Source organism: Petaurus breviceps, unplaced genomic scaffold, assembly GCF_028583685.1.
Source record: "Petaurus breviceps papuanus isolate PSGF00001 unplaced genomic scaffold, PetGlider_PUasm1.0 64, whole genome shotgun sequence".
Taxonomy (NCBI): Eukaryota; Metazoa; Chordata; class Mammalia; order Diprotodontia; family Petauridae; genus Petaurus; species Petaurus breviceps.
Genome location: NW_027186428.1, coordinates 2,402,787 through 2,422,998, shown reverse-complemented (window position 1 = coordinate 2,422,998; position 20,212 = coordinate 2,402,787). Strand labels below are relative to the sequence as shown.

General features: G+C 36.0%; 1 protein-coding gene across 8 annotated transcripts in view; it reads right to left on the bottom strand.

Moving 5' to 3' along the window:
- MARK3 (microtubule affinity regulating kinase 3) overlaps positions 1-20,212 on the bottom strand; it is a 139,470-nt gene that overhangs the window by 40,430 nt on the left and 78,828 nt on the right. For all 8 annotated transcript variants that reach the window (XR_011171496.1, XM_069103770.1, XM_069103766.1 and 5 more), the window contains one exon: positions 15,848-15,918. Coding sequence is in view for 7 of the 8 variants with exons in the window: in XM_069103770.1 (XP_068959871.1) it covers positions 15,848-15,918 (71 nt within the window). In the remaining variant the exon portion in view is untranslated. The remainder of the gene's footprint in view (positions 1-15,847; positions 15,919-20,212) is intronic.

Here is a 20,212-nt window from a genome sequence, read left to right as displayed (position 1 = left end):
ATGATTGTCTTATTTTCCTAATCCCATGCTAACTTTTACAAAATAAGTTATTTTTCATCTCTAACACTTCTTCACTGTATTTGTCTTCTCTCTCCCTCCTCAGAAAACCTTCTCTTATAACAAAGATTAAAAAGATAAAACAACCATTTCAGCAAGATCAAACACAGCACAACTCTCACATTGTCTGTCTCTAACATTCTATACCCATAGTTCCCCACCTCTGCCAAGGAAGGTATCTTGTAATATCTCCTCTTACGGGTTAAGTCTGATCATTTAATTTTACATCATTCAGTTTCAACCATTCTGTTACTGTTCAGTTCTTTCCATGTTCATGGCTATAGTTAGTGGGAATGTAATTTTTCTGGTTCTGCTTATTTCTCTTTGTGATTCTCTTTATGCATTACTCACTATTTCTTACAGTCTGTGACTATTTAGTTATTCTCCAATTGATAGGTTTATACCTTAGCTTCTAGTTCTTTGCTACTATGAAAAGTGCTGCTGTAACTATTTTAATGTATCTGTAGTTTTTTTCTTTATCATTCATTTCCTCGGGCTTTATGTCTAGAAGGAGCATCTCTAGGTCAAGGTATAGATGTTAGCCATTTTCCTGGCATAATTCTAGATTGCTTTCCACAATGGGTTGTATGAATTTACAACTCTTGACAAACATATTATTAACTCTTTATACAGCTTACACCTCAACAGGGGGGCTCTTAAATACCCATAATTAACAGAACATTCAGAGAAAACAATTTTGCTTAGACTGGGGTTTTGTCTCAGTATGAAAGATGAGGAGAACTTGAACAGGGTTCAACACAGGAATGACTCCTGACTTAGGTCTTTACAATGTTATATCATTACTTTATCTCAAGTGAATTTCTAGAATGTTAGTCACACTCAAAATCAACTTTAAGTACAGGCATTCCAAAACCAAACATTCATTTATTCAACACTCAGTGAATGCCTTCATGAAAAGCACTATGGAGAATATAAAGATTAATCTGACAGCCTTTATCCTCATTGAATTTATAATCTAGAAGATACACAATTAATTACAATACAATGAAAAACTTGGCGTGAAGAGATATATTAAGTATTATGAGTTTTAGAACAAATATATTTCTTTTCTGAACCTGGTTCTCCACCTGTAAAATAAGGGGATAAGACAAATCTATAATGACATTTTAAAACTTTATATCTAGAATTTTGCTGGGGACAGAAGGAGGAATCAAGGATGGTTCCATGAAAGAGATTTCATTTTAGCTAAACTTTGATGAATGAGTCAGATTCCATACCCTGTAGTGTATGTGAGAGAAAGGAAGAAAGGATGACCAGGGAAGAAAAGGGAATTTCAGGTGACGGGAATAAAATGAGCTAAGGCACATAAGTTAGAAACTTCAGTATGTGGTTAAGAAGTAGAATTTAGTTCAGTTGTGCTAAGAAGTGTGGTCCAGGTACCTCTAGAGGTCCCCAAGATCCTTTCAGGGGATGCACAAAGTCAAACATTTAACTAATACAATAAAACCTGACAGACAGACATGCATAAACAAAATATCTTTCAGGGGAGGAAAATTCAATAATTTTTTAAGAGCACAAAGAGGTTCTGAAACTAAAAAGTTTGAGAACCACCAGGCTAAAGCATAGAGTGCAGAAACAATTAGTAGAAGATTAAAAGATCACACTGGAAGGTTTTGGAAGGACTTGACTTCAATGAGCATGGACTTTATTTTACATGCCACTGGGAACTACTCAAAATTTCTGTATTTCTGACCTCATCATTCAAAACTGCTACCTACAAAACTGAATCTAAAAAGTTCTCATTTTTTTTTGAGGGGAAAGGGCAGGGCAATTTGGGTTAAGTGACTTGCCCAAGGTCACACGGCCAGTATCTGAGGCTGGGTTTGAACAGTAGGTCCTCCTGACTCCAGGGCCAGTGCTCTATTCACTGTACCACCTAGCCGCCCAGTTCTCACTTCTTCATTTGACACTTGATTCCCTTCTTCTCTCTGGGTTTTTGATTTTGAAATATCTGTGTTCAAAACCCACCTCAAACACTTCCTAGTGGTACAACTCTGGGCAAGTCATTTAACCCGTTTACCTTAAGTTACTGCATAAAGAAATGGCAAGCCACTCCAGTATCTTTACCAAGAAAATTCCATGGACAGCATTGGCATCCTATGGTACACAGTGTCACAAAGAGTCAGAAACGACTAAATGACTGAACAACAACAAAAGCTTGGTGCTCTTTTAGCTTAAAAAGGAAAATTTTATAACTTAAAACTGCATCAAAGCTTTTTGGGACACACTGTATGTCTATATCTCTGCCAATATATGTTAGTCTTGAGAGCAGTGTTGCATCCTTTCTATTTATATCTCTAGTACTTGGAAAAGTGCCAGGCATTTATGTGCTTGTTGATGAGTTGATACTCATGCAATCATCAATGATGATAAGAAAGCAATATCAACATTGTTTTGAAAAATAAAATGCCTGCAAAGGGGTTTGGAGGTGAATAAAGTAGAAGAAGAAAAAAGTTTATTATACAAGTCACAGATAAAGAATGAGAACACTGAAAGAGGTGGCAATTACAGTGCAATACTCCTATCTCAAAGGTTGGTGGGGAGAAGAGGCCAAATCTTCAAAAAATGTACAGTGAACAATATAAAATGTAGCAAGTGTTTTTTAAATAGGTACTAGGACGTGTTAAGATTGACAGAAGAAAAATACTCATGAGGGGCAGCTAGGTGGCACAGTGAATAGAGCACTGGCCCTGGAGTCAGCAGGACTCCAGGAGTTCAAATCCAGCCTCAGACACTTGACACACTAGCCAAGTGACTTTGTGCAAGTCATTTATTCGCAATTGCCCTCCAAAAAGCAAAAACAAAAAAAACATCATGAAATAAAGAAAACTTTATTGCCTTTAATAATGAATAATTAATTGAAATTGAACTGATGGTATGGACTGAATTGCCTTACAAAAAGAGTATTAGCGTACTTATGAGAAGCACATCAAATACAGAATTCAAGAAGGCAGTGATTCTCCAACGTTTTGGTGTGGCAGAACTCCTTTGTACTCTTAAAAGAATCCTGAAGGCCCCAAGAGCTTTTGTTAATGTGTTACATCTTTTAATATTTATTTACCACATCAGAAATTCAAAGTGATAAAATTTAAAAATATTTAATAATTAAAAAAATAACAACATACCCATTACATGTCAACGTGAATAATGAATAACACATTAATAATGAAAAATAACAACTGCTGTTTTGGCTGACAAAAATCTGATCTCACAGATGAAAATAATTTTGACCTTACAAACACCTTGGAAGTATCTCAGAGATTCTTGAGGGTCCACAGATGACACTGAGAACCACTGATACAAGGAATTGAAAAAAAAATCCTAAGAATAAGATACATTCTCTAACATATAGTGGTCAAAGGATAGGAACATCCAGTTCTTGAAGTGAATACAAATACTTAATAATCATCTAAAATTTTTTATTCTTTAATAATCAAAGAAAATTTAAATTAAAACAACTCTGATAGAATCTTCCACTCATTAATTTGGCAAGAATCACAAAATTCAAAGTTAATGGAGATAGGGGAAAATTGGTACACAATTATTGTATCACAAATATCTTATTTGATCTTCACAACAATCTTGGGAGGTAGGTGCTATTATCAGCCCCATTTTACAGATGAGGAAACTGAGGCAAACAGTGGTTAAGTGACTTGCCCAGGGTCACATGGCTAATAAGTACCTGAGGCTAGATTTTGAGATGAACTCAGGTCTTTGTTACTCCAGGGCTCATCAACTATCTCATCTTTGGAATTGGATAGTTTTATAATCTTTGCACAAAGTACGAACTTTAAAAACGCTAGCTAAATTTATTGAATGCAATATAAAATTGTATCATAAGAGCTACAAAAATGGTAGAACCTACGAAAAATGTTGTTTCAGTGATCCCTCTCTTAGGAAGGAGCATGGCTGAAGATGCTACTGTCATGCAAGACTTTCTTCTTTGAAGACAAAGTTCAAGTACCATCTTTCCTACAAATTCTGCTCCCTCCCATTTTTTTTTTTAGTGGATAGAAAGTTTAACTGGAGTCAACAACTCCATATGACAACCCAAAAAAAAAAAAAAGATAACGTGATCCATCATTGGATGGATTAAGATAGACATGACATCTAGGGCTAAGGTGATGACACTTCTGGCCATGTCCTGTCAGACTTCATCTATAATTGTGTGCTCAGTTCTGAGTACCACATTTTAAGAAGGATATCAACAAGTTAGAGATTATCTAAATGAAGGCATCCAGGATAGTAAAGAGCTTCCAAATAATGTGGTAAGAGGATCAATTTAAGGAACTGAGTACATTCCATTTGCAAAAGAAAACTTGAAGGAAATAGGTTAGTTATTTTCAATTATTTGAAAAGCCATCAAATTGTAGGAATCTCATATATATATATATATATATATAAACTTAGCATGTCCAATAAAGAATTCAGCATCTTCCCCCCTAAACATACCTCTTTTCCTCATTTTTGGGTATTCATTTAATATTTATTTTTTCCCTGGTTATATGTAGAAAACAATTTTTAACATTTGTTTTTAAAACTTTTGAGTTCCAAATTCTCTCCCTTCCTCCCTCCCCACCTTCCACTCCCTCACTGAAAAGGCAAGCAATTCCACATAGGTTATATTTGTATAGTCATGCAAAACATATCCATAATAGTCATGCTGTGAAAAAAAAAACACACACACACACAAAAAAAAAAAAGTGGAAAAAAAAGAAGTATACTTCATGCTGTATTCAGATACCATCAGTTCTTTCTCTGGGGATAGACAGCATCATTCCCTCCCAGGGAATGGATAGCATTATTTAAATGTCTTCCCATTTCTAAATGTCCTCTTCTCCCTAATTCCCCAACTTGTTCTATTATTTTTTGGAGGGGGGAGGGCAGGGCAATTGGGGTTAAGTGACTTGCCCAAGGTCACATGGCTAATAAGTGTTAAGTGTCTCAGGCCAGATTTGAACTCAGGTTCTCCTGACTCCAGGGCCAGTGCTCTATTCACTGCACCACCTAGCTGCCCCCTTCCCAACTTGTTCTATATATTTATTCCACCACCACCCCTTACACCCATGTATGTATCCCTTAACAGAATGTAAACTCAAGAGAAAGGATTATTTTTTCTTATTTTTATTACCAGTGCCTAGTATATTGCTTTACCTGTATCAAATGTTTAATAAATGCTTACTGATTAAATGGACATTTCTATCAGTTATTTCTTATTTTTGCCAATCCTTCTAATCCTTATAATTCTCTGGTAACATCTTTTACACTGTTTCATTTTCTTTCTTCATTGGCATCATACTGCAGCCTATCTGTGTCCACTATGTGTGTTTCCAACCGTCTCCGTGGTAACTCTAACTTTACTTCTTGAGATGACATTATCCTATGCATTTCATTCATATAGTGTTACAATGCTGGGACTTTTTAAAAAGGTTATTATGATATAACAGATTTAGAGAGGAAAAGGGCCACAAAAGTCTAGTTCAACTATCTCATTCTAAGTTGAGGAAACTGAGGTTCAAGAGGAGGTTAAGTGACTTGCTGAAGGTCAACCAAGTATTAAGCATCAGATTCAATATTTGAACTGACATCTTCTTTTATTTATTTTTTGCTTTTTGGAGCAGGGAGGCAGGGCAGTTGGGGTTAAGTGACTTGCCCAAGGTCACACAGCTAGTGTTGCATGTCTGAGGCAGGATTTGAACTCAGGTTCTCCTGACTCCAGGGCCGGTGCTCTTTTCCCTGCGCCACCCAGCCGCCCCTGAACTGACATCTTCTAACGTAGAGTCAGCAACTCTTTGCACTGTGCATTAAAAAGCAATACACAATAGCTCTTCAAGGAGATCTAAACTGCTCTCTTCTTATTTAATTGTGGGGCTGGTTCACTGTCCATGATAAATATATTTAAGAACACCTGAAAGTGAACACTGTAGTCTAGACAATAGGTATTGTACATTCACCTGGGCTTCTCTGTGTAGATAGTTAAAACTTCATCCTTTTGAGTCAATATCAGTTTCATTTTTCATTCTTTTGAGTGATTTTCAGTTTTATTTTAAAGGTTCTGCAATGTTCTTGGGCTTGGTGCAATCTGCACATAAAGAGAAACATCTGGAAGATTTCATCATGTCCACCTCTCTGCACTATTTCAACAACAGTAGTAAATACCTTAGGCAGATTTGTTTTTCTGTTTTATACTTCACATCACAGGTAGAATCAGAGGGTCAGAATCAGAAAATGATCCTATATCATATCTCATAAAGAACATTCTATGATTTTAGATATAACCACGGAAGACAACTTCTTGGATGACAGACTTCTAAGATGGCATTTGGTCTTAATGGATCAAGCTTTTTTTCCCATAGTCAACAAACAAGAATAGTAGAACTTCTTATTCTTTAAATCTTTCAGTTGATACTATAAAAATGTGATGTGCTGTAGGCTACTACTTGTTAAAGGATGCTTGTTCCCTTCTCATACCTTTACCAAAGATTTCAATGTGTCTACATTGTTCTCATAAAATTTTTGTCGAGCCTTGAAAGTATGCACATAGAACAGAATCGGTAATTATAACATTATCTCGTTGACTTCTTTTTTTTTAAAATAAGGTCCAAGATTTTTCCAAGCCTTTGGCATCTTCCCCCTTTTCAGATTCTTTGAGAACTAACTGATCCCTCAATCCCTTAGAATTATGTCATCTCTAGTATGGCCCTCTCCTTTCTGCATAATTATTTGGCCTAGTCCAGTTGTTAATTCCATGGCTTTTTCTCCTTTGGAACTGTTTCTATTTTCTCATATGTTAAAAGATTGATGTCCAAGTCCAGATATGGTAGGCACCACTGTAATTGAATGTTGAAAATTTGTTATGGATCTTTTCTATTTTTTAATCTATTTTTTTTGCCTTCCTATTCCAGTTTCATTCTTAACTGCCCTTTCAGTGATTTTAACTGTCTTTCATCAAGTCTTCTATAACTTGTTTCTTTTCAGGCCTGCCCCACCCTCCACATGACAGTTTTTTACACTATACAACACCCATGCACTCTGCAATCCTTTGACACTGGACTTCTTGCTGTTCCTTCCACAACATACTCCACATCTCCAAGCATGTTCGCTGGCAATTTGCTCTCTTCTCACCTGTACTATCTGGGTTCCCGGCTTTCTAGCTGAAGTCCCACCTTACACAGGAAATTTTCCCCCAATCTCTCTTAATTCTAATGCCTTATCTCTTGATTACTTCCAAATCCTATATTTAGGTTGTTTGTACATAGTCATTTGCATGTTGTTTCCCCCATTGTGCTATGAATTACTTAAGATGAGGGACTGTCTTTAACCTTTTTTTTTGTATCTCTAGTGTGTAGTAGTCCTAGGGGCACAGTATAAACTTCAATGTTTACTGACCAGAGACAATACTGTTTACAATCTTCTAACTACCATCTTCCTCCATATGAACTTTTAAAAGTATTTGTAGTCAACAGTTATTGCCCTTGGCTGTTGTATCTCTCCACCTCGCAAGGAGAGGAAGTGTACGCTTGCTGATGAAGTTTCTAGGCTTTTTTGACTTCCTCACTGTGGCAACTGATTTATTTTGTTTCAACGTCCTTAGGAAAGAATACTGGTCTGTGTTGATAGTTGTTGTTTTCTCTATCTCTTATTTTTCTAACATCAACACCTTCTTTAAACAGGTCAGGAGAAAACTTTAATTATACTATATTACCATCTCATTTTTATTCTTTATTTTATGGTGACACAAATTTTTCTGACCTTTGCTCAAACACACCAGTAGTTTGTAAACAGCTGAACCAGAAGTAGTTGTTTCTCAGAAATAACAAAAACATCAGTAAACTCTTGTTTCCTGTCAAAATATAAGCATTTTTATTTTTTCATAATGGTATCACAAACACTGCAATGAGATGATCAAATGCTCTATTATAAATTTCATATTTATATTGGACTCCACAATAAAACCAAATTAACCAACTCCTTTATTTTTTTTTCCAAAGAGAACCTGTGATCCATCCTTCCATTCAGGGAGAATTTCCTTTGTCTTCTGGTTTTACTTATAGGGAAGGAGTTGGTCAATATTGATATTAATAGGGGCGGCTAGGTAGCACAGCGAGTAAGACTTGCACTGGCTCCAGTGTCAGACTGACCTGGAGATCGAATTCCGGGCTCAGACACTCAGCACCCACCCAGAAACACCTGGCCGTGTAACCTTGAGCAAGTTACTTAACCCTAATTGCTTAGGGGCGGCCAGGTGGCTCAGTGAGTAAGAGCACCAGCTCCAGTGTCGGGATGACCTGGATCAAATTCAGGCTCAGATACTCAGCACCACACCCAGAAATAACTGGCCGTGTAACCTTGAGCAAGTTACTTAATCCCGATTGCTTAAAAAAATTTTTTTTGATATTAATACTGAGTTCCTTCAGTAACATGTTTACCTAGTAACTAGACAAGGATCTTCAAGTTTCAAACATCAGGTAAGCTAATGTTGATGTATTATAAAACTGATTCTTAGAACCTTCTGCCTACTTTTCTAACCACTTGACACTGTAGAAGCTTCAGAAAGGGGTTGAATAAAACCCAGGGTCATTTTGTAATTTTTCTTGTTTAACAGATTGATTAAATTATGGTTAAATGGTTAAAAAATTCATTGCAAAGTGTCAAATCTATTGCTAATGAGCCTCTCTACTTAAGCAGACTGGCCTTTGGAAAATAGGCAGTCTGTTGCAAGGAGGGTATTCAAAGACCTTCCTGACAGATCTTGACGTCCGCTGGCTCAGCTTTTGAAGGCTGAGAACAAACCTTACAGGAAAATTGTAAAGGTGGGGCAATAAGAAAAAGGGGCCAATAAAGGAGATAAAGCAATCAGAAAAGTAATAGAAGAGGCATAACAACATTATAGAATCCAAAGGAAGAAAGAATATCAGGGAGAAAATGGTAGTTTAATGGTATCAAATACTACAGAAAGAGCACTGATGAAAAACAAAAAAAGCCATGGGCTATGGCAATTAGTAGTTATTGGTGACTGTCATAAGAGCAAATTCAACACAGTTTTGGGGACTGAAGAGCAAGAAAACATTAAAGAAACAGAAAAAGAAAATGTAAACTAATGGTGTTTTCTCAGAAAAAAAGGGCAGGGCACGAAATCATGCATAAGATCCCTGCTGCAGGCTGTATATTGACTTAGAAAACCTCACATTTTATATCATTCTTTCTTTTTATTAATACATTGGATAGGAACTACATTTTAATCTGGTTTGGCCTCATCTGGGAATGTTAGGGGCAGAATGCTGCCAGTGGGCCAAGTTTTTGACACTTCTTGTGTAAACTTTTCTTCAGTAAATTTTGCTATGTATGGAAGGAAAGAGAAAAATCAAAGATGGATTGAGAAGACAGCAGGGTTAGGGGAGGTCTTTGGGGATGCAGGGGTGGAGATGTATGGAGTGCAAGAGAGGAAGAGTTTGAAGATGTGAATGACAGAGGGAATGACTGATAGAACAAGGTTACAGAGAGGGTAGGAATAGGTTTAGGTTTGCAAAATAATATTTTGGTTTAATAATAACTTGTATTTATATGGTGCTTAACAAGAAAGGTAGAGTTGAGTGAAGACTAACATAACTCTTTAAGCTAAAGGAAAAAACTGGGGGAAGGGGAAGACATATAGCTCTTTATTATTTTAGAAATAAACTTGCTAAGTTTCAGTGTCATCATTTACAAATTTGTATACAGACTTGGTTCCTCCCTCCCCCCAAAACATTTCACTTCAAGGAACAGAAAAGGTACTTAAGAGTTTCTAAATGTCAACAAGAGGCCCTAGAAGGTGACAGGAATGCCAAATTATCCAGGACCAGGTCAGTATAATACAAATCAAACTGAGGCAGTCAATATTAAAGCATAGCAAAAATATTATAGGAGGACATCAAGTATTTTTTCCAAAGGTTAGAACTGGTATGTATAGGACCATGTGATTGTATTCCGAATGACATCATAACTAGGGTAAATAAGAACAGAAATAGGACACCCTGAATGATTGTTTGAGGGGCATTTGGGGTGGGGTGAGATAAGCTATAGTGAATATGAAAGTCCTATATTCTTGGGAGGAATTTTAACTATGTTGTGCTCTCAGAGTTTATACTCCACAGCTGCTAGAAGAGCTATTTGGACCAATAAGGCAATTACATAAATCATGCTAATCTGACCCTGGAAATCCATTACAGAGGGAGTAAAAGCAACAAAGGCAGAAATTTTGGGGTGGAAGAGTTATTTTTAAAAAGTGATAGGACCCCCCAGTGCATGATCTCAGAGGTAGAATGTTTGAAAAATGATCAACTGCAGTAAATTCATAGACATACCAATGAATGAAGATTTATTAAGTATTTACTATGTATTAAGCAGGAAGCTAGGTGGCGCAATAGAGTGCTGGGCATGAAAACAGGAAGACTTGTCTTCCTGAGTTGAAATCTGGCCTAAGACACTTACTATTAGCTGTGTGACCCTGGCCAAGTCACTTAACTCATCTGTAAAATGAGCTGGAAAATTAAGTGGCAAACCACTCCAGTATCACTGCCAAGAAAACCTCAAATGGGGTCATTAAGAGTCAGACACAACTGAAAAACATACCAAGCACTGTGCAAAATGCTAAGGATATAAAAAGAAAGTACAAAGGTACAAGGAGGGATGGATGGCAAGCCCGAGTGGTCCTCAGAATTTATTTCAGAAGACTATGTCACAGGTCTACAGAGTATAGAAGTCTAGAAGACCTTAAAAGGGAAGTAAAAGGAAAGATAGCAAGATCTGTTGGTCATCCACATTATAGGAGAGAAGAGAAAGGATGACTCATTTATTTATTCATATATTCATATGATTATGAATAGTCAAACAGCCTGGATGAGTTCTAAGCCGCTATAAGCACAAACAAGGTGTAATTTTTGTTGTTTTCTTTTTGGAGCTCAGTTTCCCAGGCTCAGGCTCAACTGTAAACACCTGAAGGATTAATTGCCTTTGAGCCCTGATAATTCAGAGCTGTGCTGAGTCCCGTTTTTTGTGCCTCCTGGCTCTGAGTCAATCAGGGGCCGAGTCTTTGTTATATATTCTGGGAGGTGGGCATTTTGCTTTGGGTGTATGCTCATGAGAAGGACCTGTTGATCCCCAGGATTCTGTTAAGAGCGCTGCGCCCCGCTACTCCCCACTCTCCTACTCAGAGGTGTGATCCTGATTCCGTGGTGTACATAGGTGGTTGTGTTACTTTGTTCAGACAGTAGGAACCCTGTCTAGTGAATCTCTGTGTTAATTTCTCTGCTTGTATTTTCTACTTATCTGTAATTAAAGTAAGATTGTTGACTCCTTTGAAAGTTGTGTTGAAGTGCCTATCAGAAATTATACACCAAAGCCCCCTAAACCTGCCAGAAGGGGCCCCTGCCAGGGTCCTTGGAAATCACCTAATAGGTCACAATAGTGAAGGAACTTTTCACCTATAAACCTGCCCTAGATACAGGTTGGTTTTTATTTAAGGCTTCACTAGAAACAGCATCAATGGAGGCTTCACTAGAAATGGCATTACACCCCCTTGGAACCATATTTTGTTGATTAGCAACACCTAGCTCTATAAAAGTATATCTTTCAGAAGACTCAGTGCTGTCTTCCCTATTGGGAGGCAGTCACCAGCTGGTTAATAAACACTCCTATTAAATTTCAATTGGTATTGCTGTCCTATTTTCTCAGTTGTCCACTACAGTGTTTCCTTTAGCAAAGCAGATCAAAGAACCTGTGCTAGCAAGCCATCCTGGGTATGCTAAGGTACTTGCTAATACAGCAATCTACCTAGGCAGGGTCAAGAGGTATAGACAAAAAGAATACCTGACAATGGGGTGAAGGTCTGAGGTTATACTTAAAAAAAAAAAAAAAAAGGCAGCAGCCAGTTGGGTCACTCTTCAATGTTTTCTAATGATACTTGGCAACCTTGGAATAGAAAAAGCAGATACTGAAGTTTACCTATGGTTGCAGACTGGCAAGATAGAACACTAGAATTCAAGGTATGAAGGATTCTAGGACTCCTCCTTAGAACATTTCCTAAAATATGGCATAATGGGAGGAATATGTGACTAGGAAACAGTGGCCTGGGCTCTACTTCAATTCATCTTACTAGATTCAGCCCACTGTTCTGGTTTATTGGGATCTTTTTAAACTTGGTTCCAACTCTGCAAATCCCTGACTACCTCAAGATCAGATCATCTAACTTAATACTATGCCCAAAGGCCTCTAAACTATTGCATGTCATTTATACTCATAAGATCTGAATAATTTCTCATCATTATATGTTGGTAAATATTTTAGCCACTGACAAAACAAATCATGTTATTTGAGAAATAACAAAGAAAGAAGTACTAAATGTGGTAACACCAAAATTCTCCTTCCCTTCCTCAAAACACCCCCCATCATCTCCAAAATGAAAGGGGTTACTATAAGATTAAAGAACCAACATAAACAATGGGAGTTAAAAGAATTTAGGTGCAGATTTTTAACTGCCTCTGTTCATTTTTTGTATTCTCATATATGTGTATGTGTTGTTTCCTCAAAAGAAGATAAAGCTCCCTGAGTGTAAGAACTGTTGTATTTGGAGTGGCTAGGTGGTGCAGTGAATAGAGCACCAGCCCTGGGGTCAGAAGGACCCGAGTTCAAATTCGGTCCCAGACACTTAACACAAAAACTAGCCATGTGACCTTGGGCAAGTCACTTAACCCCAACTGCCCTCTAAAAAGCAAAAACAAAAAAACAAAAACCATTGTATTTTTTGATTATTTTGTCTGTATCTCAAATACCTAGCATAGAACCTGGCACAAAGTAGATTAGATGCTAAATATGTGAATGAATTCCTCCCTATCCTTTTATTTCAAATAGGCCAAAGGTAACAAAAAGGCTGGACCATGAAATAATCTACCAAGCATGGGGAGGAGGGGGGAGAGAGAAGCTAAATGGTTTGAGAAATCTTGACTGCCTAGTCTTTAGGACTAAGAAAAGGAAAAGAGTCATCACTTCATGAAATATCTAAGATAACAGAATCAGAATTACTAGCAACCTTACAAGTTTATCTAGTCTACTCTTAACAACTGCGCACAGAGAGGATAAATGATTCCAGTCATAATGGCAGTGATAGAGCCCAGATTTGAATATGAGTGTTTTCCATATTGTATTCTTACCTTTTCTCAGTTCCTTACATTTAATTTTCGTATTATAAAGGACTAATATCTGGAATGGTCTAGGAAAGACTTTCTGAAAGCAAAAATGTGGTTTGTACCTGGCAAATTGGAATAAGACTGTCTACCTACAACTATAGTCTAACAATTATACACCATCAACAACTAGCATCATATAGCAATTTAAGGAACCTGAAATACAGAAAAGTTGTGACTACTTGGCCTCACATTTAGAAGGTGGCAGAGTCAAGATGGTAAAGTAGGTAGAGCACTGTACTTGAAGTCAGGAAGACCTATGTTAAAATCCAGCTATTATATTTACTAGCTGCATAACTATAGGAAAGTCATTTAACCCCTGCCTCAGTTTTTTCATCTGTAAAATGGGAATTTTTAATAGCACCTACCATCTAAGGGTGTTGAAGATCAAATGAGATAATATTTGTAAAAAAATGTGATGTGTTATATAAATGCTAGTTATGATGATTATGACAGTGATGATATCTTTTAAATCCAAGTTTAGAACAGTTTCTATTACAACTCAGCTGCCTTGCATAGAGAAAAAAGACAATACTACAGGTAAGAACATATGGGTTCTGGTCCCAACTCTATGACTTGTTTTGTAGCCTTGGACAAATAATAAACTTGTCTTATGGATAAGTTTCCTTATTCATAAAAAAAGAGATATTTTATCTAATTCACAGGAATGTTGTAAGGGGTGAGGAGTAAAATAAAACAGGTCTTCCATGACTACACCTACTTTAAAGGAAGTCCCTGAGAAGCCCTTGTAGAAAACTGTGGGTCAGAGTTTGAAAATCCCTAATTTATCATGGACTATCTACATCTTTTCCATCTCCTTCTAACAATTGCACAACTCAAAGACATAATTACCTGGAACTAGGTAAAGCAGCATAAAAATTCTTGCAAAGACAGTGGCAGTATATATGATATAGAGGATCAAAGTAAAACAAATCTGAGAGTCCTTAATTACTTGTGTGCTTTACATTAACACTCTATACCTTGTCACACAAATGGAAAAATGAAATGACACTATATGGTAAAATTTCACCCAGGTAGCACTTTAAAGAATAATTTTGCTTAACTTCATGACTTGGCTCAACAAAGAAGTCCAGGTGTTAGGGTTAACCCCAAACGGATAAGTTTTGTGCATTTCCAAAGTGTGTAGGCCAAGTGTAAAACTAAGTTTTCCTGGGAGCATATCTTTGCAGTATATCTGCTGCAAATTATAACCCTGTTCATTTAGGCAAATTTTTATAACTACATACACAGCCAGATCCGGTTGGTCTCAACAGTTCTTATAGCCAAAAGGGACTTCAGTAGTTCTGTAGGATCAATCCCTTCTTTCTACATCTGCCTGTGACAACTATAACCTTATAGCTTCTTCAGCTATATAGCTATATTCAGCTATAAGGCAGAAGGATTCAGGTAACAGTCACACAATGAGAAAATGGAATCCCAGGATATGGCAAACTATTATATAATGGCTAATGAATGAGTGAGTACAGGAATGAAATTTAGGAATCATTCATACTATAACCTTTCCTCTCAACATACTTTTATTGAAGAATCAAAGATATCAAAGAAAAGTCAGTCAGTGCCTACAATGATGTGCCAGGTATTAAAGATACAATTACCAAAATCAACTAGAACCTGTTCTACAAGCAGCTTAACTTCTATTTTCTTTAATTAGATAAACATAAGCTGAAGAAATCTGATTAGATGAATTCTAAAGTTCCAGCAATTCCATGATCCTATAAGGTAAAATGTTTTTCATGAATATGCCACTTTAACAAGTATGAAAAGAATGAAAGTTTGAATAACTGCTTTACCCACTTCAAGTGGGTGGCAACAGTATTCCCCTCAACTGATGAAGAATGCAAACCCCTCCTCATGACCTGGCAGTCTTCACTCATTCTTGTTTCAGAAAAAAAAAAAAAATCTGGTGGCCAAACTTCTGGTGAGGAACCTCTACCAATGTGATACTGTTTCTCAGATGGAAAACACACAGTCCATTCACCAGGGGATAATATACTTAAAGCCTCTCCAGTTTGGTAGGACCTGATAGAGCTTTTACTCTGCTGGCATAGCCTTCAAGAACCCAGAGCAACATTCCCACCATTAAGTATCACTGGAGAAGGGATCTTTCGAATACTGTGAAGTTATTGCTAGTTTCACAAATCCATAAGCACACCAAGAATTGTCATTATGATCTTATTTAGTCTGAACAAAATAGGCAAAAAACAACTGAATAATAAATATACTCTCTGTAAATTAAATAATATCTTGCTCCTATATAGTTTTTAATAGGGATACTTAAAATACACATATAAAATCACTTAAAAGGTTTATAGAATCTTAGTAGTTTTTGGTCTTTAGTAGTATTATGTCAATCAATGAATACTAATAATACAACTTCCTTCAAGTCTGAGTAACATTTTGATACTGAAAAAGAGTGTTCATATTTAAAAAGGCTGGAAACCACTGTTCTAGACCTCATAAATGGTTAGAAAAACAAATAAATGCTTATTAGCTTCCCAATTTAGTACAGAAGTGAACTTCATGCATACCTGTCTAAATTTAGCTCTGGCTTCTTTTTCCTTCATTCTTCCATGTGCAACCAAATAGTCAAACACTTCACCTATAATTGAGAAAAATAAAAGTGAGTAGAAAGAAGTCTACTGAAGCTAGAGTTTAACATGAATTATAAATGCTTTATCTCTAGCAATGCTTCAAATGTTGCTGTATGTCTAACAAAAAAAAAAGATAAAATTATAGCTATAGCTAGCTTTAAGCTTAACGACTACCATTCAATTCTCATCAATAAAATCTAACAAATTAAAAAAAATTTCCTTAAAATTATATAGCCTGACATCTTAATAATGTTAACGTTTATATTCTTTAAGGTATGTAAAGCTCTTTACATTGTTCAATTTGATCCTTACCTGTGAGCATAAAATATCACCTTCTTGTGATACAGGTGGTGCTGTTATTCCCTTTCAAGAGATGAGGAAACTAACACTAAGATATAGGAAATGATTTGACAGAGGTCCCTTAGCTATAGTCAGGACTGAAACTCAAATTCTCTTGACTCTAAGTCTTGCACTTTTTCCACTATGCTGCTCATATTAACAGAATTAATATTTTGTGAGACATTCTGTTTACATTTTTTTTATTATATCAAAACTGAAATTATTAAAAAGTTGACATGTTTATAAAGAAGATTCTACAGTGTTCCTTACTTTCCTTCCCATGGCATTGTCTTTACTTTCCTTTTTATCTTGTTTTTCTATCACCTTCACTTACTAATATAGTTCTTGCCTACTCTTCTTCCTGGTAAACCATCTCTCGCGAAAGATTTAAAAAGATGAAAAAAAGTTTAGCAAAACCAATCAACCAGTCAACTAACAGTATATGAAATAATGAACATATTCTTCATAAAATAAAAAAGGGGACAGAGGGAAGAGGGAGAATTTTTCTTCAGGACTAAGCTTAGCCATTACAATTACCATTACACAGCATTGAGTCTCTTTTTTGTATGCTTTCCACTTAAAATTTTTGAAGTCATTCTATATAGTTTTTGCTTTCTCCATTCCATTATGCATCAGAGTCTTTAAGTCTTTTGATACTTTTCTGAATTCTTCATATTCACATTCATTTCTTTTGGGGGAGTAATATTCCAATATTCATGTACCACAATTTCTTTAGCCAGTCTCTCAATGGGCTCCTACTATCTTTTAAATTCATTGCTACCATAAAAAAATGTCAACTTTCCTTTAAAAAGTGTCCATCTGAGGTATTTAGGTGTTTGTTTCCCCCCATTATTTGGGGGAAGTAGTGAGATACTTAGGAAATATAGGTTTAGGAATAATACTAAGTGAAGATCAAGTTTAAATGAAAATGGAATGCTATTAAACTTATAAGCAAACAGGAAAATGTCAATGACAACTAGCATACTACTTTTCAGCAACACAGCTACTCCTACTTCATGAAGCAATGCGTAACTATAAGCAGCCTCTTTATAACACTCAAAGTCTACTAAAAATAAAATTAGTAACATTTTTGTGGCATAAAAAAACTGGAAATGATGTGGGTGTCCACAGTTTAAGGAAGAACAAATTGTGATATATGAATACAATGGAATACTATTATTCTGGAAGAAGCAATGAAAATAAGATTCAGAGCTATGAGAAGAGATGAAGTAATACAGAACAAAGAAAATAGAACTAAGAAAAGAACATCCACAGTGATTACAAAAATATAACTGAAGACAGATCATTACAGCAACATAAGAGCAATACTAAGAGACAGATTAACTGTCAGATAAACTCAAATTAATTGAAATGATAACTCTCAGTCTTTAAAAACAGATGATGAAACACATGTCTCTCCTCTCAGTAGAAAGCAGAAAATTTATACGTGCAGAATGTTGCATGAGTTATCAAATTTGCTGGTTAATTTGTTCAATTACTTTTCTTTGTTATAAGGTAGTACTTAAAGTGGTGGTGACAGAACATGGCACTAAAAGATGACACTTTCAGAATATCCCAATTTAACCAATTCCTTATCGATGGAGAATCATTTTTGTACATAATGCCCAAGACTTGTCAATGATCTAATTCACATAGTAGAAACATGATTAAAAACTGGAATAATTAAATAACAGAATGGGAAACTTTAGATTTCAAAGCCAATTCAGTATAGTCTGAAAGACGATAGAAAGGATAAAATATTTGTCAAAATCACCATAACAATGTATCTCCTACTATCTTTGAACCCCCAGGTCCATATCAGAAAAGAATTATGAAAGCATTAAATATTAACTATTTCATAATGCAGATATTTTTCTTTAAATTTAAAATCTGTATACTATCTTGATTGTTGTAACTTGCATAAATAATATCTGGGGGGAACAAGTACAATGATTGTTTTAAAGTTATGATTCGCTGACTCAGAGCAATTCATATACTTTAAATGTACAAATAATCACACACAAAGAAAAACCAACAGTTTAGATAGTAGATCAATAAAACATTAGTATTTCTGAAGTGTCTGAGCTCTTTTAAACATGGTAGAGGCAAAACAAGTGATTGTGTGCTTATGATTTGAAACAAAATTTGATTGTTTTAGTATCAAGTAGATAAATCAATCCATAATGTCTTACAGATTTATAGATCTAGATCAATCTATAATGTTTTGTAGATTTGACTTAGAATATCAATGAAATAAAAATGGAATGACACTTGTAGAATACTGTGGGGAATTCAGAAGGGCAATTTCTTAAAACCACATATAAAGTCACATATAATCAATATGCTACAATTTTGGAACTGAGCCAATTGCATCAGGTTTTAAAATATATTTATTATTAAATTATTTTTTTTTAATTTAGTAATTACTTACCAAGCACTACGCTAAATAATGGGAATACAAATAGAAATTCAAGAGTCCTTACTCTCAAGAAGCTAACATTCTAATAGGGAAAAACACCACATGAGAGTTTAACTGCAGGGAAGATGGAAAAGCCCTTAGCTAGCATAATGGTAGGGCAATGAGCAACATTCAGGGGTCCTGAGGATGCAGCCGAAGTGCAGGTTGCAATGTCCAGTGGTCTAGAGGGCATAGTCGTTAGTGCAGACAGAGTAATTATGCATTCAACCCTTATCACCAACAAAAAGTACATTTAGCTCAGCACTGAAATGCTGAAGAGGAAAAGCACTCTTTATTTTGGCCTTCATATTCTTGCAGGTAAAAAATAAGCTGTACAGGGATGGCTATGCGGTGCAGTCAATAGAGCACCAGCCCTGCAGTCAGAAGGACCTGAGTTGAAATCCAGCCTCAGACACTTAACACTTACTAGTCATGTGACCTTGGGCAAGTCACTTAACCCCAATTGTCCTGCCTTCCCCCCTCCAAAAAGCAAAAAAAAAAGCTATACAGAAGTTACCTAATAATATCTCTCCCAGCGCTAAAGAATTCATAGCAGTCATGACCAAGGATATGCTGCTACTAACTGGGACCAAATGAGTGGTGACGGGCTATCAAGAAGCCAAAACTATAGCTGCCACAGAACAGTTGTTTGAATTCATGCCTGGCATCAAAAATGTCAACTGGAATAGATATCTCTGCTTTAAGAGGCATGAAATTAAATACATTATCAAGGATATGGAAAACATCCTTCCTAAAAAAAAAAATAATAATAATAAAAAAAAAATATATATATATATATATTTGCTTTTTTTGGGGGGGGAAGGCAGGGCAATTAAGGTTAAGTGACTTGCCCAAGGTCACACAGCTAGTTTTTGTGTTAAGTGTCTGAGGTTGGATTTGAACTCAGGTCCTCCTGACTCCAGGGCCAGTGCTCTATTCACTGTGCCACCTAGCTGCCCCAGTCTAAAAATTATTAAACCTGATGACTACTGACTTGCAGTGATTTATATGGACAAAAATATGACCCAGAAGAAAATTATAAAAAGCACTAATAAATTTTATGAAGTCTTGGGCAGGACAAGCTCTCATGGTTATAGGTGAAGTTTTAAATAAATGCTCTTTAACGGAAGCAAGAGCTTTGGAAGAGAAAGGGAGATCTGGCAAAAGAATAGCTAAGTAGGAACATAGGCTTATAGCTTTAGAGTTATAATGGGCCTTAGAAGTCAACTAGTTCAATATAATTAACAGATACGGAAACCCAGAGAAGGTAGCTTGCCCAAAGTAACACGTTTATGTGTTACTGTTTCTCTCCTCCTTGCCACAAGCTACAGATCTCAGAAACAAGCAACAGCGTAGAACTAAAGTTGTTCTGATAACCCTTGACCAGAAATTTACAGAGGACAAAATTCAAGGAAAGAGTCATTAAAAGTCTAAGCCCTTATAATTACATACAAATTAACAAAGTATGGATAACAAAAAAAATGAACCAGAGATTCTAACACAAA